This window comes from Theropithecus gelada, chromosome 14 (genome assembly GCF_003255815.1).
Source record: "Theropithecus gelada isolate Dixy chromosome 14, Tgel_1.0, whole genome shotgun sequence".
Lineage (NCBI taxonomy): Eukaryota > Metazoa > Chordata > Mammalia > Primates > Cercopithecidae > Theropithecus > Theropithecus gelada.
Window position 1 is genome coordinate 9,960,418 of NC_037682.1, and position 17,005 is coordinate 9,977,422.

The following is a 17,005-nucleotide window of genomic DNA, read 5'->3' on the forward strand; positions in this document are numbered from 1 at the left end:
ACGACTGGAGAGAATACAGAGCTTTCACCTTTTTTTTTTTTTTTTTGAGACAGAGTTTTACTCTTTTGCCCAGGTTGGAGTGCAGTGGCATGATCTGGGCTCATTGCAATCTCTGCTCCTGGGTTCAAGTGATTCTCTGCCTCAACCTCCCAAGTAGCTGGGATTACAGGTGCCTGCCACCACGCCTGGCTAATTTTTGTATTTTTAGTAGAGATGGGGTTTCACCATCTTGGCCAGGCTGGTCTTGAACTCCTGGCCTTGTGATCCACCCACCTCGGCCTCCCAAAGTGCTGGGGTTACAGGTGTGAGCCACTGTGCTCGGCCGAACTTTGAACTTTTAAATACTCATCTGGAGTCTCATCCTAACGTTGGTCTCCAAGGCATTTGTGGGATAGACTGTGGCCTTTGGGGGACCCATTGCCTTGTAAATATATTTATACTATGTTCTTTCCTTTTCCCCTTTTGGCCACCTGGCCTTTGTATTCCTAGGACAAAGATTTGCTGAGAGAGGTGGGGACTGGAGGTGGGGAGATGTGCAGGTGGCCAGGGCCTCAGAGTTGTTTGAAGGGTTCCCCTCAGCTCTCTTTCTAACCACAATCACAGCCTGTAGAGCAGGTGGTGTGCAGCAGCTCTGCAGGGGAAAGCAGGCTGGGAGACACTCTAGTCAAGTCTGCACAATGCCCCTTGCATCCCTGAAACTGTCACAAGAGGATGGCCCCAGCCAAGAACCCCATAAGTGGCTCTGTACTTCCAAGTCTGCCCAGATCTGTGTATCTAGTGTGAGTTCCCCCCCACTTTGCCTAGGCATGTGCGTGTTGTCTGCATCTAAGCACATGTCTCTGTGCTTGCTGGGGACACAGCAGGAAAAATCTGGGGCCTTAGATTTGCAGGGAAGGCAGATGCATTTTGCTTATTTGGACTGTCTTAGGCCCCTGGGAAGAAGCTTGTGTCTTTTAAGATTAGACAGGAAACAATGTCTTTGGTCAGGAAAACCTATCCTGTGGGCCCTTGGGACCCACTCTCTCCTCTCCATGGGTGCACTTTTCTCTCTGTGCCACATAAGTGCTCAGAAGTCAGAGAATAAGGTGGCCTCTTGGAAGACACATCATGTTAAGAATAGGCTTCCCAGACTAACAGATAACAGGACTGTCCTCCCACCCATTTCTTACCCCTGGCTGTGCCCCTGCCCCCATCTGACATGTATGAGCTGAGATGCCATCTCTAGCATGGCTCCTGACAATCCACGACCAAAAGCTTGGTGCAAACGCATCTGTCTATAGATTCCTCCTGTGTAGGCACTGTGGACATGCAGGTGGTCCCTACCCAGCCACCAAGCCTTGGGTTGGGATGGGAAGAATTCTGGGCTCAGGGCCAGAAGACTTGGGGCCTAACCTTGGTATCTTTTACTGTTGAGTAAGTCATTTCCCATCTCTGAGTCTCTCTCTCTCTCTCTTTTTAATCTTTAAAATGGAGATAAGAATCTTCACTCTGCCTACGTCTGTGGTGCTTTTGAGGCTCAGATGGAAGAATGGGAATGAAACCATTGAAACCATTGTGCAGATTCAAGGCCCATAGTAGAGACCCACCCAGCCTTCTTGGAAAACCGTATTGGAATAGAGACCTGAGTTTGGAGCCAGGCCTGGGAGCCACTTCCACATAGCATGGACAGACTGGAGTTGTCCTCTACTAGGTGTGCCATGGGGTCCCAGCTGTCAGTGCAGCTGATATGAAGAGTGCAGTGTAAAGAATCTCTGAGCTGCAAGGCATCACCTCCTTCAGCCTCCTGGCCCTCGTGAATCACTTCAAGAGCCCCATTCCTGTCCCCCATTGCTTACTCCCCAGGACTTGCAGGGCCTCACAGACCGGCAGCAACACCAAGGCCCCAGGCCTGGGCTGGACTGTCTACTGGGGAACAGAGAGAAGCCTGGTGAGGCTTGGTCTCTGGCCTCATGATCTTATCCTGTAGAGAGGGAAGCTATTGCTCCAGGAGGCATCTCTGCAGCTCCACAGGCACTCAGTGGATTGAAACAGACCCTGGGCTGGGCCTGAAGAGGGAGCGGAGGCTGCGGGTGACCACTTGGTGGGATTGCTAAGTGCTAGCCTCAAGAGATGGGATATTTGCTAGATAAGAGAGGGCCAAAAAGGCACTGCTGCCTCTTTCCAGGCAAAGGATCCTAAGGAACTTATCATGCCTCCTGCTGCGGCTCCTCAGCCCCCACTATGTTGCAAACACTGAGCAAGTTCCTTGAGCTCTGCTGTCTGCAGCCCCTGAGTTGGGGAGTTGATCTCTGTCCCTAGAGGATGGTGGAGTCCCCTGGATTCTTTGCCCTATCCCAGCATGGCCTGGGTCCCTCCCTGAAGGGGAGGAGAGGACAGGCCAGGCTGGGCACTGTCCTTTACTAGATGTGCCCCTGGGGTCCCAGCTGTCAGTGCAGCTGACATGAAGGGTGTGGTGTAATTAAAGAATCTCTGAGTTGCAAGGGGGTTACCTCCTTCAACATCCCTTCCCACCCCGTGAATCACTCATGCACTGCCCACCAGTAGGAGGCCTTCTACCTCCCACCTCCAAGATGGACATTCTGATGATTGAGTGGTTCTTTCTTAGTGTCATCCTGCCCTTCTGAAATTCCCACTTGTTGTGAAATTCCCATTAGTTCTGCCCCCTGGAATCAAACAGAGAAATCTAACTCTCGTTCATGTTTTAAATCAGGCTAAATACACACTGTATCCCAAAGTCCTTTAATCCCTGGGGTCATGGGAGGGTGCATTGCCTTTCCACCTGAGGCTGGTCAATAATTGTCAGGGGGGCTGCCGGGAGCCAGCTCTGAAGGAGGGCTATGACAGAGTGCATGCTGCCACTCTGTGATGTCACTTCTGAGACAGATGTCTGGGAGCCTTGGGCCCACCGTCTCCAACCCATAGGGCCTGGGTGGGGAAGGAACCCAGGTGAGGCAGGGCTGGGAAGCCGGTGTTCTTTCCCCTGAGTTCCTTTCCATGCAGACTGCTTTGTCTCACCTCCCCAGCACATGTTCATACTACGACCCTGCTCTGTGTCCAGCCAGGGCCTTCGTGGGTCTGTGCCACCAAGACCACTCACTTCTGCCTATTCCCTGCACTTGAGGCACAGGTCATTAGTTAACAGGTTACTAGTTAGTGCCCCCCTGAACTTTGGTGAATGTGAATGTTGAAGGGACTGGGTTTCTCCTGCTCGCTCTCAGTCTCTGGCTTTCTTCTGGATGGGGCTGGCTTCCCTCTGGGTGTCCATCTTCAAGTCGTTTGCTCTTGCAAACCCTACTGGAGCCTGTGCTTCTGAGGGTGGAGTCTCTGCAGGGGCAAGCCTGGAGCTGACACCTCTTCTCTGGACAGATGGGCCCCCCATTCCTGGTGCTCCTTTGCTGGGGAAGGGGAAGAATCAAGCTCCTTCTTTGAGCCTTTTCCCCAGTAGGGGACCTGCTTGCCCGTCCAGCCTCCCCTTTTTTCTTTTTTGGACCCTTCATTGGTGAAGACTCTGCTGGCCCCAAGAGGGCACCCGTGACCTGACTCCAGGGCCTGGCACCCTTCCACCTCACCCTGACAGTCCTCCCCTTCCTCTTCTGTCCAGCCTCCCCTGTCCCCTCTGTGTAGCTGCTCCTTCCTCTGCTCCATTTTCTTCCTCTTTTCTCTCTGTACTCTCTCTACCTCCTTCCTCTCACTGAGACTTCTCACTTCCCTCTGTGTCTGCCCTTTGACCTTTCTCTGCTCCTCTGCTCCTCCCTTGGTGCCAGGCTGTGGCCCAGGGTCCTGGCTGCTCGCCTCCACTCTTCTGCTGCGGTTGACAACGCGTGTGGAGCTCAGCTGTACTGCCGAAGGGCCGTGGCCCTCAAAGCCACAGGGGCATCAGTTTACCTCCACTGCAGGAACCTTCAGGGGCCCAGGGGATGCCAGCTGCTCACCCCCTTTGCTTCCTGGGCTGTGGGGTAGGCAGAGCCTGTTTGGGGTGGAGTGACAAGAGGCCAGGGTACTGGGTCTGTCAATCGAGGGCTGGGAGACTGCCCCTCTCTGAAAGGCAAAGCCAACCCAGTGTCCACCTGCTGCCTACTTCCTGCTCAGGATCCTACTGTTATCCATTCCCTCAGCTCACATGCAGAGAAGCTGAGGCATGGAGAGAAGTGCTTTGCCCAGGGTCACACGGTGAGTTAGTGAGTGTTAGGGTGGAGACGAGGACTGAGCTCCCCTGATTCCCAGTAAAGGATTTCTGCAGCTCCAGCCAGCCCCCTCCCTTGGGCTGAGTCAGGCTTGGGGTTTGATGGAGTGGTGCAGGCATCCTGAGGGCCTTAAATCTGGATTTCATAGGACCCTGGTCCACTATTTCTTCTGCAAGAGGTGACTGGCTCCCACCTTTGGTAGATGTGTCTAACCAGAGGAATGGCCAGAGGCTTTAGGGCTCTGGGCTGCTGGCTCTGTGTAGACACGTGCTTTCTGACCACATAGGACCTTCCCAGTCCTGAAATCAGAGGATAGCAATGCCAGTACTGGAGCAGGGGCAGGAAACTTTGCTTATGGTGGCTACTTGTCCCCAGCTGCTTTTTGTTCTCAGAGAAGTCATATTTTGAGGGCTGCACTGTCTCCATCTATGTCACCTTCTCTGACTAGGAAAGCAGGTTAATACTAGGTCCTCTTCAGGGTGAAGGACTCCCCTGATCCATCCCCAGTGGCAGCCTGGCATTTCCCACGATAGGAAGGGGTGGAAGGAAGGTTCCTGTAGGGGTGGTGCTAGCCCCTGGGGCTTTGGGAGGTGTATGGCCTCGGGAAGGGGGCCCTGGGGCAGACCCCTCCATTTAGCTCAGAGCCCAGAGGGGAACAGGGAGTGACAAGTCACACCTGGACTCTGAGGAGGGAGTCGTCCCAGAGCAGGGGATGCAGGGACTCTGGCTCTCCCCATCCATCTCCCTCCCAAAGACAGGGGAGATGTGGGGTTGGTCAAGCCCTCAGCCCCCATTGATCCCCTGTACGACTGGGATTCCCAAGGTGCCCGTCTCCCTCAGACAATAGAGGTCTAGTCCCCTCTAAGAAGGGGGACACAAGCCCTCTTCACATCATCTGACTGCCCTGCCTTCCAGCTCTGGGGAGGGTTGGAGCCCTCTTGGGGGCAGGAGGGACAGGGGTCTAACTGAGGAAGGGAAGAGGGCACCTGGGCACGCGTGGTCCCCGGAAAGTGGCCCTGGGGGGAACCCCGCCCGCAGACACCCCTCCCTGTGAAGGATGTAAAAAAAAAAAAACTTGTTTTACCTTTTTGTCTCCCCTTCCCCTCTGCCCGCCCCATGGCCCCCCCAGACTGCCTGCGCGTCGGCTGCGCACCCAGTAAGTGGCTTCCCTCTTCTTCTGCAGAGACCCAAGGGGACTGGGATGCTGGACGCTGGGATTTAGGGAGGGAGGCCGGGAGGAAGAGCAGCTGGCTCGAGTGGTGGTTGGGCCTTGGGTGTGGGGAGGGGTGCAGGCAGTGGGGTGGAGTTGGGTGGTTGTGGAAGGCAGGAGGGACCAAATGAAGCAGAGCCAAGGAGAGCTGGGGGAGGGCCTGCAGTCAGGATGTTCACTGGGTCTAGGAAGGGAGAGACAAGAACACCCTTTGCCCAAGTCAGTAGGAGGGTGGGGAGGGGGTAGAAATCAAGGGCTGGGGCAGAGACTTGGGTAGCACCTGTGGCGGGATGCTCTGAGGTCCTAAGGGCTGGCAGGCAGGAGCCTGAGAGGGGCTGGAATAAGCTGCTGCATCTCCAGAGTTGGCCACAAGGGGGAAAGCGAGGTATGCGGGAAAGAGGATGAGAGTGTGAAGGGAGCTCTCCTCAGTTCCTGTGCCAACTGGGGTGAATTTCTGCCAAATGGGGGCTCTTTCTGTGGTGACAGTGAGGGCTCTCAGCAGGGGTGAGATGGAGAGTGAGCAGGTGGACATCTCCAGACATCCCAGTGCACCTGGGCTCAATGCTCTGTCTCAGGGTGTTTCTGCATGGTGTGGCTTGGGGTCATGTGGGCGAGCACATGCACGTGGTAGGCCCAGGCACAGAGACTGTGTGTGCTGGGCACGGGCACCCTGCTCTTCATGTGTGTGTGGCATGCTGTGTGTGTGCTGGAGTGAGCACTGGGCGGCCCGGGGATGACCAGGGAGTGCTACAAAGTCCAGCAGCATTTGAAAGATAAGTATGTTTTGTTTTAGACTCTGGAAGCTGATAAGCCTGGTCTTGAGTCAATGGCCATAATTCCTAAGAACTAGAACCTTCCCCTCTCTGGCCATCCTGCATATTTATGGGCAGTACATATGGTGGCGTGAGCTGGTGTGTGACGTTAACCAGGCATGTGTATGTAGAAAGGTCCCATTGGGTCCCGTTGTAGATGGAGGAGCTGGTATGTGCGTGGAGGCTGAAGCTGTGGGCTTGCATTTACATTTGGGTATTGTGAAGTTTTGAGTTTTAGGTCTGTGTTTATACACGGAATACAGCTTCTGGCCACACTCACTGAAGGCCCTTAGCAATCTGGGGGAAGAGTATGTTGGTCATAGGTGTGGGTGTCTGTGTGCAGGGCCTCAGGGTACTCTAGAGGCACCATTCGCTTAATATTCTATGTGCATGGCACCTCCTAAAGTCACACAAAGGGCAGTCCTGAGAGTGGATGTATGACTGGGATATAAAAGCTCTGCGTGTGCATGGACTCCAGCTGTGATGGGAGGCCATGAGTGTGTGTACTTGTATTCATGAGTGTGTTGTATGGCCAAATATGAGCCATTGGTCATGTATGTGTTCATATGTAGCATGTGCAGGGGTGGGGAGGCTGTCTGTGTGTCCAAGGTGATATAGGAAGTCAGCTGTGAGCATGTATAGGTGCCCTACTCACTCCCCCCTTGGTGCCGCAGGTAAAGGCCCCGAGACGCTGTTTGCGGGGCACAAGCTCAATGACAATGAGTGGCACACGGTGAGGGTGGTCCGGCGTGGCAAGAGCCTGCAGCTGTCTGTGGACAACGTGACTGTGGAGGGTAGGTGGTCTGGGCCCAGGGAGGTGGACACATCTCCAGTGACCTATGCTTGGCCCTGTTGTACTTGGTGACCACTGCCTGGGCTGCTGTTCCTAGGGCGGTGTTCTGGCGAGCTGCCTCTGCCATTTCTCCTTCGGGGTGAATGTTATGGGCATCGGGACCCCAGGAACGATTTCAACTCCCTGCAGGCAGCATTCCCCTGGCAGCCTGTTGGCTCTTGACTGGCGAGTCCTGCCACTCCTCTTGGAGCTGTGCTGACTGCTAGTGCCTAGCTGAGGACATCTCTGCTCATGTCACTCATGGGTGGCCCTCCTGTGGAGGGGGGGGGCTCCTGGGAACCCAAGCCCCAGCCCTGCCCCAAAGCCGTCCCCCTCATCTTGGTCTCCTGTCCTGAGCAGGACAGATGGCAGGAGCCCATACTCGGCTGGAGTTCCACAACATTGAGACGGGCATCATGACGGAGCGGCGGTTTATCTCCGTGGTGCCCTCCAACTTCATCGGGCACCTGAGTGGGCTGGTGTTCAACGGCCAGCCCTACATGGACCAGTGCAAGGATGGTGACATCACCTACTGCGAGCTCAATGCTCGCTTTGGCCTGCGTGCCATCGTGGCCGATCCCGTCACTTTCAAGAGTCGCAGCAGCTACCTGGCCCTTGCTACGCTCCAAGCCTATGCTTCCATGCACCTCTTCTTCCAGTTCAAGACCACGGCCCCTGATGGGCTTCTCCTGTTCAACTCAGGCAACGGCAATGACTTCATTGTCATCGAGCTGGTCAAGGGGTGAGGGGCTGGGCATTGCACGGCTGTCAAGGAAGTGGCCCCCGCTCCCTGCTGAACCACATACAGCTCCCCCAGCTACTGGCTGAGGTGTCCGATCCCCCTAGATCACAAGTCAAGATTCAGGTCCCCAACCATAAGTCGAGAGGCTCCCTCTTCAGCCAAGATGGAGAAGCACGCCCTCTTCCACTCTGCTGACTCCCCCGCTGCTTCCTTGCCAGAGTTCCCAGTTATATCTGTTCTCTGTCCACTGTCATCTTCTCTACAGGCAGAAGTCAGTCTTGCCCCTCTGTTGCCTTAGGGGACCCCACCCCAGAGCAGCCCAGTCCCTGCCTCCAGAGGACCCTGCTGGCCCACAAACCTCTCCCCTCTAGCTCCTTTTGTGAGCTTGTGTCACAAGAGCCAGCTCCTTGGTGGCCCTCCTTCCTTACATTCTCCCCATGACAGGACCTCACACCATAGCACTCTTGCCATTGGTTTTGGTCCCTCTCTTCTGGGGTCTCCCTCTCAATCCCTTCTTTCCATGGCACCTAGGACCCCTGCCAGCCATAGCTTCTCCTCACCCTACCTTCCCAGCATCACCCCCACCCTGACCCCGTGTCTCCTCCCTACTGTGGGGCAGGTACATCCACTACGTGTTTGACCTGGGGAATGGCCCGTCCTTGATGAAGGGGAACTCAGACAAACCAGTCAATGACAACCAGTGGCACAACGTGGTGGTGTCCAGGGACCCAGGCAACGTGCACACGCTCAAGATTGACTCCCGCACTGTCACGCAGCACTCCAATGGCGCCCGAAACCTCGATCTCAAAGGTGGGGCTGGGGCCTCTGGAAAAGGCCTGGCCCTAGCCCAGATACCCCTCACCCCAGTGAGAGTACCCATTCCTGGGACGCTGCTTCCCTCGGTTCCCTGCCCCTAGTTTCTACCTCTCTTTCCCTGTCTCCACTATGTCCAGCCTGACATTTTCCTGTTCAAGTTCTGCTTGGCTCTCTTGCGAGTCTGCATCTCACCACTGAATGCCTGGTTGCAGGATGCATCTCACAGGGTGCTTGGTGGCCTCATTTCAGAGCTAGGAGTAGGTAGCCCAGGCCCTCCAAGGACCTCCTGGGCCTCCAAGGTTGAGAAGCCTATGTTGGTTGAGGGCTGGAGTGAGAATAGGGAGCTTAGCATCCTCCTGGGTAAGGTAGACAATATGGGGCGAAGGACGTAGCAGGAGCTAGAGTCCCCGAGTCACCTGTCTTGGGCATTAGCTGGGCTAGCTTAGGGATATTTTGGACGTAGGCTTCCCTGGTGTGCCCAGGGTCACATCAGGGTGCCACATTCCCCAGGGCCTCTTCAGTGGTCATTGAAGCGGTCATTGACTGCCCCCAGAATGGGTGAACTGAGAGATCAGGGAAGAGGAGGGTGAGCTAAGGCCTGAGCATTGGGACAGGAAAGATGCAGCTTCTCCAGAGCCTACTGAGGGCAATGTGATGTACTTCTTGCACATGCCCAAAGTAGCCCTCAGCCCCATAGGAACCCCTGGGCGTCAGCCTGACTCAAACTGTCAGAGCTTGGGGAGGGTCCTCAGAGACCATGGAATTAACTGCCCCACTCCCCCAAATCTGAGATCTGTGAGATCTCCCGACATAGTGCTGTGAATTCCCCTTGCTCTCAGAAGGGGGCGATGTGTCACAGAGAATCCAAAGTGCCAGCAAACCCAGGGGTTATCTTGGCGGGTCTTGTGTTGTACTGAGCCTGTGGCCAGGGCAGCAGACTGACCAGTGTCTTGACTGAAGCTGGGCTGTGGGCTGGCCAGGGCTTCCAGGGATTCCAGGGGTTAGGCTCTATGGCAGGGGATCAGGTGTTGCGGAGAACTTCCCAGAGTCCCAAGGCCAAGCCCTAGTTGTTGGGGGAAGGGAGCTGGGCTTTGAACTCCCTAGGAGACAGCTCAAGAGTTGGGAAAGGCTTGAATGAGTTCTGGGAATGGGAAACTTTGGGAGGGAGGGAATGGGGGTGGAGGGGATCGGGCTGCGCATCTATGAAAGGCCCTGATTACGGGCCGGAACTGGAATCAAATGTGTGGGAGAGAGCACAGAGCAGGTTCCTCCAGCTGTCCCCCAGCCCCCACTCTCCCAGGCATCTGGGCTTCTCTGGGAGGGGAGCAGGCAGATGGCAAAGTGGAGAAGGAAGAGGTGTCGGAGGGTGCGGGTTGTGCAGGTCTCTGGATCTCTGTTAAGGACCTGGAATCTGGGATGGAACGCAGAGAGCCTGAGAGGGCTGGGAGGACCTGACAGCCAGATGCCATTGTCTTGGGAAGGGAATGGGAACCTGGATGCCTTGGTTGACCCCACTCCCTTTGCAGGGGAGTTGTACATTGGCGGTCTGAGCAAGAGTATGTTCAGCAACCTGCCCAAGCTGGTGGCCTCCCGGGATGGCTTTCAGGGCTGCCTGGCCTCAGTGGACCTCAACGGACGCCTCCCAGACCTCATCGCCGACGCCCTGCACCGCATTGGGCAGGTGGAGAGGGGCTGTGATGGTGAGTGGAGGGTGGAGGAGTGAGGCGTGGCCCTACTGGCTACAGGACCGCCAGCTGCAGAGGCAGACCAGGGCAGGTAGCCTCTGCTCTGCAAAGGGGCCTTCCTTCTCAGGCCTTATGGGAGCTTGCCCCCACAGTTCTGGGGCAGGGATACAGGTGTGTGAAGGGTCACTTGCCCTCCCTGTTGTCTCACACCCTGGCCCCTTATCACAGTCCAAGGCCAAGCGTCGCAGACCTGACCCGTCCGCCCCAATCCCTCTCATCAGTACTTGGCCCTTTCAGCCAGGCAGAACTCAGAGTAGGACCTCTCTGCCTGACTCTGAAGCTTCCGCACCTCCTGGGGAGAGAGGGGGCTTGGCTGAGCCAGGGGTGTTCCTTTCTCCTGCCCCTTCCAGGCCCCAGCACCACCTGCACTGAAGAGTCCTGTGCCAACCAGGGCGTCTGCTTGCAGCAGTGGGATGGCTTCACCTGCGACTGCACCATGACTTCCTACGGAGGCCCTGTCTGCAATGATCGTGAGTGCCTGGGAGGGCTGGGGATGGTTTGGGGAGACCAGGGTCCATTCCCAGCTGTAGGGGCTGCCAGGGAGGAAAGAGGGCCTCTGAGCACTCAGGAGCTGTGTTGCTTGCTTCCTTCTCATCCCTTGTCTGCAGAGTCCCAGGGGAGCTGCGGCCTGCTGTCCCCTCATAGGGTCTTTCTCCTGGGACTGTGCAGGATTGCTGCTGCCTGAAGCTCTGGAGGGGCCCACTGATAGATAGCCTCTCCTCCTTGTTCTCAGCTGATGGGACCCTGATCCCTTCACCTAGAACCAAAGGTGTTGGCCTCAGTGGGGTGAACTTGCTGCCGTCCTGTGTGGTTTTGGTGATGGCCTTACATGTATTTGTATCTCACGCAGACACACTATTGCACAGGGAGGGGGGCTGTTAACAACCTGCACCCCCTTTGATGCCCTCAGGGCATGAAGTGGGAATCTGTTATTTCCTGCTGAGAGCAGGACCACACCCCAGAGGACAGGCTTTGGAGGCTCCCAGGAGGCTAGGCTGCTGAACAGCCGGTTTGCCTGGAATGGGCTCCTCTTTCTTCCCCAAGCATCCCAGCAGCAGTTTGTCCCCTTGAGCTACAATGTCACTCCCTACTGTCTTTGCTTGGTTCTTTTCCTCCCAGGCTGGACATTTGCTTGCCAACTTGCATTCTGTTTGAGGCCCCTCCCCAGAGAGGGCAGGTTCAGCAGCAGCTCCCAGTCCCTAGCAGTTGGTAGCCAGCAGCTGGTTAGAGCCCTGCAGAGGGAGGGCAGCTGAGGCAGGAATGGCGGAGAGGCAACCTTCTACTCTGTGGGGTAGCTTTGGCGTTTCCCTTGGATGATGGGGCTGGAGTGGGTGGGCAGAGTGCAGCCTCCTCAGCATCACTTGAATCATCTTCCCTGGGGTCCTGCTGAGAGACCAAGCAGAAAAGTCAGCTGCCTGGGAAGAAACACACACATGCACACACACACACACACACACACATCACGGAGCGTCTCCATTTTACAGACTTGGAATACGACTGGAGAGGGACGGTCGATTTCTGGAAGTAGTTCATAGCAGATTTGGGGTGAGACCCCAGTCAGTGCCTTTGCCTCCATACCACACTGCTGGACCTTCGTCACCTGGGCATGAGTCCTGAGTTTCTTACGGGAGAAACCTACTGGGTCCAGGGGCTCTTGGGTGGTGTTAGTTTTTCTTTCCTCTTTGAAAAAATGTCTACCCCATCTCCCTCAGTGCTTTCCTTATGTTCTTAGGCATGTCCACCCCTTGGGTACCACCACATCCCCACTCTGTCCCCCACGATTTTCCTCACCTGACCTGCTGCTCTCTGTGCCTTCCAAAGCCTCCAGACAATGGCCAGTTGAGGGTGTTCCAGCCCTCAATGCCAAGGCATGGAGACCTGGCTGTGGCTGGACCTCTTCCCCTCCAGCTAACTCAGCTTTGCACAGATCTGGAGACGATGGTAACTTCGTTGCTTAATGGTAACAGTCCCCACTAATAGTTTCATGTTTTTCAGCTTACAAAGCCCTTTTAATTTGATCTTCAGAGAAGGCAGTGGGCTTTGTGTTTAACTGATAAGGAAACCGAGGCCTCAGTAAGAGGCAGTTACTCACCCCAAGTCATAGAGGGTTGATGGTAGAGCTCGGCTGGAACTTAGGTGCGCCTGTTTGTCACTTCCTGCTGCTCATTTAGTCCCCAGGGGAGTGGTGGTGGTACCCATGGTGGGCACTTCTTGCCTGGGGTGGAAGAAATCAGGATCACGAAGCGCTGCTGCCCGTCGCCACTGCTTCACTCCCACACAGTGGAGCCTTCTGAAAAGGGGGCATGAGATGGATGGGAAGTGGGGGTTGTGCCACCTTTCAGCAGGGATGGGAAGAGCAACTTCTTTGGGTTCCAGGCTGGTGGGAGGGAGGGAGAGTTGGGGCTGGGGAGCAGGGCGCATCTTGGGAGGCGTCACCATCCCCAAGCACTGGCCTCTACAAAGCTGTGGAGCTAAGACAAGGTGGGTGCAACCTGGGGGCCACACAGGGCTCAGTGTGTTGCTGCTCTGAGCTCTGGCTCTGGGGTAATGCTGAGATCTCCGCCCCTGGAGGGCAGGGCAGGAATCTTGGGAGTGGGGCCCAATCCTCTCTTCTCCCAGGGCTACTCCTCCTTCCTAGCTTGTCTCTGGTTTTTCATGCTCTCTTTCTATGGCACGTCTTCTTGGGGCCCTGTGATATATAAGGTCAAGCTGGAACCCAGCAGAGAGACCTGTTCAGTTAGCTCTGCCTTCACCCCTGGGAGGCCCTGGGGGCACAGGCAGGTCTTGGTCTCAAGAGAGGAAGGAGGGTGGAAATGGCAAAGGTGGAAGGAGCAGGTCCTGTCCTCTGAAGGGTGGGGCTGCGGGCTGGAGCTCTCTGGTGGGGAAGAGACTAGGGTGAGGAGAGGTCACACCTGCAGAACAACTTTTCCCCACTTACCACCTCAATTTCTCCATTTGTGACATGGGGGCTACTCCTGGGGGTGCAGTGAACTTTGTGTTCCTTTAAGGCTTATGAGTATCTCCTTTGGGAAGACAGGAGAGAAAAGATATGATGGAGGAAAGTGGACAGTGAATGAAAAAGAGAATATGAAATGAGAAAGGGTGGCTAAAAGGAGACACTTCCCAGGCCTGAGATTTGGGACTGAGGTGTTCCCATCAGGCCTGCTTGCTCCTCTGTCTTTCAGAGCCTGTCTCCTGCCTCTCCCGGCAGTCAGTTCCTTACCATCTCTGCCTCCCTGTCTCTGTTCATCTCTGCAGCCTCTATTGATCTCTTGCACACCTCTGTCTCTCCCTTCTTTTTTACCCTCTATGTCTCCCCCTCCCTTCTCAACCTTGCCCTCCACCCCCATCTTTCTCCAGTTCCCACTCACTGGTATTGATTGGCCTCTAGGCGGTTTCCCTTCCTCTCCTCTCGCCACCAGCTCCTCCCTCCCTCCCTGTGGGACCATAAATTTTCTGCCTGCTCAGAGCTGTGTCAGTCTATATTCCAGATCCAGGGGCCCAAGAACGGGATAGAGAGGTCAGGGGGACGTGGCCTCTGGGGGCCCCAGCCCTGCTCCTGGCCTGCAGTCTCTCCTCCAGCACTGCATCACCAGAAGCCTCCTCTGGGTGCCTCTGAGGACCGCTTTCTTCACTTCTAAAGGCCTGGGGTCCAAATCCAGCCCTGGCATGTAGTAGGGGTGGAGGACTGGCAGCAGCACTGGGGAGATGTCCTGGGTACTGATTACATCCTGGAACTGGGGGTGGCACATGGGGCCCGTGGTGACAGTTTTTGCTCCCAAATGGAGTTCAGAATCAATAAGCAGGAGCCAGCTCTCTCCAGCCCCTCCCCTTTCTCACTTCACCCACCCCTGCCTCCTGTCCTTTCCTTACCCAGCCCTCCTCCTCACTCTGCTGCACTGTTTCTTCAGCTCCCCCAGGTGCCCTCTCCACCTCTCTCCTTTCCCTTCTCCTCTACCCTCTGCCTTCCCACCCTCTCCGCTGTCTGAGCAGGTTGGTGCATACCGGGTGATGGGAAAGGAGTCTCTGTGCTTACCTCTGGGGCCACAGGTGCTTTCCAGAGGCGTCCAAAAGTTTGGGGGACAGATCCCAATTGGAGGGCATCCTGAAGGAGAAGTGGTTTCCTCAGCTTGACATTCGTGGCCCAGGAAGGGTTTTGTCCTAAGTGGGACACTCCGTGGGCAGGTGTCCTCTAGACTCCACCATGGAGAGAGAGGTTGGAGCCAGGGGAGGGGCAGTGGGAATGGAGAGGAAAGATTGGAGGAGTCCAGGAGAGGCTTGTGCAAGGGGCTGGGGGAGCAGCCTTTTGGGGAGGTGGTGGGGAGCTGTATGTGTGTGGCATGTCTTACTCCTGAGTACCTGAAGGCTCTGGGTGCACTGTATGCTGTGGACCCTATTTTGGAGGGTGAGCTTGGAGGGCAGGGGTGTCTGTGTGTATGTTGGCCATTCATGGCCTGTGATCAAACGTGTGTGTGCACGCATGTATGCCCGGTGAGCATGTGTACATGCTCCCCTGAGAGTGAGTTGGTGTGCCCATGTTTGTGAGCACATGCATCCATGTATGTGTCTGAGCCTGTGTGCCTGGCCGCACACTGTGCCCGTATGGGCACGTGGATGTTTCCATACCCAAGCCGGTACACATCTCAGTGTGCGTGTGCGTTCTGAGGGGTGCGTGCAGAGGTGGCCGCCGCGGCATCTCAGCAGGCTGTGCCAGGGAGCATTATTGGGGTTCATCCAGGTGGGGTGGGCGGGGAGGAAGAAAGTGGCCTCTCTTGCTAGCCTCAATCCCGTTCCATTATTCAGCAGGGTCCCTTCTCGAGGAGGGGGGTGCAGGAGGAGCGCGCGCGTCCAGGCGCGGGGGAGGGGCGGGCGCGCGCAGAGGAGAGGCGAGCGGCGAGCGGGCTAGCCAGGTGCCGCGCGGCGGAGCTGCCCAGCGCCGCCCGCAGATCGGGAGCCGCTCTGGTCCCTCTGCCCTGCCCCCTCCTCCTCCCGCGCTTCCCCTCCCCTCTCCGCTCTCCTTCCCTCCCTCCCTCTCTTTCTCCCTCTCTCCCTCCCTCCCTCTCCCTTCCAGCCCTCTCAGCCTCTGCAGCAACACTCCGCTGCCTCCATCTCTCCGCCGGAATCTCGCAGGCTCGCGCCTTTCCTCTGCTCAGCCCCGCTCCCCTCCTCTCCTCTCCCCTCCTCTCCTATCCCTTCATTCCCCCCTCACCCGGATTTGCTTCCCTTCCCCCTTCTCCCGCCCCCCTTCCCCCGGCCGCTCCCTCCTTTCCCCCGGCCTCCGTCGGGCAGCAGCGGCAGCAGCAGCTCGGCCGGCTCTAGTCGCCGTCGGTCTCCTGCTTTCGGGAGAACCAGGCCTCCGTCCCTCTTTTCTCCTCCAGCCCGCACCGCCCTCCTCCCCGGCTCGGTTTTTCCGCAGGATTTCCCTCGCTCTCCCCTCCCTGCTTGGCCCCCGCGCTCCCCTCCCTCTCCACTCGGCACCATGCCCCCTCCCCCGGGCGCTCCCCCGGGTTTCTGACGGCCCTCTGCGCCGCTCCGACCCCGCCGGGATGCAGAGAGACCCCTAGCTCCTCGCGATGGACCCAGGCATCCTGGACCTTGGTGTTGCCGCTCCGCGGACCCCCGATTTCCCGGCGGGATCCAGTTGATTTTATTGGCTCCGGACCGAGGCTTGGGCCCTGGTTTACCTCCGCTTCATCCCTACCCCGCTCCCGGAGCTCGGAGCCGGAGGGGGGCTTCGCGGGGCTGCGCAGCCCCGCGTCCCCGCCCCCGGCCATGGGGCTGTGAGGCGGTCGCCCCCGGGCCGAAATGCCCCCCGGGGGGAGCGGGCCGGGGGGGTGCCCGCGCCGCCCCCCCGCCCTGGCTGGGCCCCTGCCGCCGCCGCCACCGCCGCCGCTGCCGCCACCTCTGCTGCTGCTGTTGCCGCTGCTGCTGCTGCTGCTGCTGGGGGCGGCCGAGGGGGCCCGGGTCTCCTCCAGCCTCAGCACCACCCACCACGTCCACCACTTCCACAGCAAGCACGGCACCGTGCCCATCGCCATCAACCGCATGCCCTTCCTCACCCGCGGCGGCCACGGTAAGTGGCACTGTCGATGCCGGCCACCCGGTTGGCCCCGGGGGCGGGGGGGCTTCCCGTGTGCGCAGCCGGGCCCCCGTGGGCCCCACCCCAGCTGTGCACGCCGAGTCTGGCCCCCCTGCTTTGCGTCCCGGAGCCCCTTCACCTCCAATCTCCAGCTCCCATCATCTCAGCCCCACCCTTGCCTCCATCTCTCCTCTCCCCCATCACCCTCATCTCTGTCTTCAGCACTTTGCTTCCTCGCCTCACCTAAACCTGCTTACCCCTAGGTCTGGTTCATTATCTCCTTCTACTTCCTTACCCTCCCCGCCCTGTCTGTCCTTTCATCCTCTCCGTGCAGCTCTGCCTTCCATTTCTCTTCCGCATCACCTCCTCCATCTCGGCCCCTTATCATCTCTCCATCTGTCTTGCCTCCACCTCTGCCTCACCCTCACCCTTCCATCGCTGGTCTGTCATCTCTCCCCCTTCACCTCCCTCCCACCTCTGTCACATCTGTCATCTCTGCCTCTGACATATCTCTTCCTCCTTGACCTCTTCATGTATGTCTCTGTTTTACCTCCATCCCTCCAACAACCTTCCCTTCTTTTCTGA

The 17,005-nt window shown here is 57.3% G+C and overlaps 1 protein-coding gene across 6 annotated transcripts in view; it reads left to right on the forward strand.

The window, feature by feature from the left end:
* NRXN2 (neurexin 2) overlaps positions 1-17,005 on the forward strand; it is a 117,241-nt gene that overhangs the window by 64,500 nt on the left and 35,736 nt on the right. For 4 of the 6 annotated variants that reach the window (XM_025357373.1, XM_025357374.1, XM_025357376.1 and 1 more), the window contains 6 exons: positions 5,314-5,340; positions 6,881-7,000; positions 7,399-7,780; positions 8,400-8,590; positions 10,123-10,296; positions 10,692-10,811. In XM_025357373.1, the coding sequence (XP_025213158.1) occupies positions 5,314-5,340; positions 6,881-7,000; positions 7,399-7,780; positions 8,400-8,590; positions 10,123-10,296; positions 10,692-10,811 (1,014 nt within the window). Of the gene's footprint in view, positions 1-5,313; positions 5,341-6,880; positions 7,001-7,398; positions 7,781-8,399; positions 8,591-10,122; positions 10,297-10,691; positions 10,812-15,427; positions 16,415-17,005 lie in introns of those variants that run through there. The other 2 variants (XM_025357375.1, XM_025357378.1) reach the window with 2 other exon arrangements.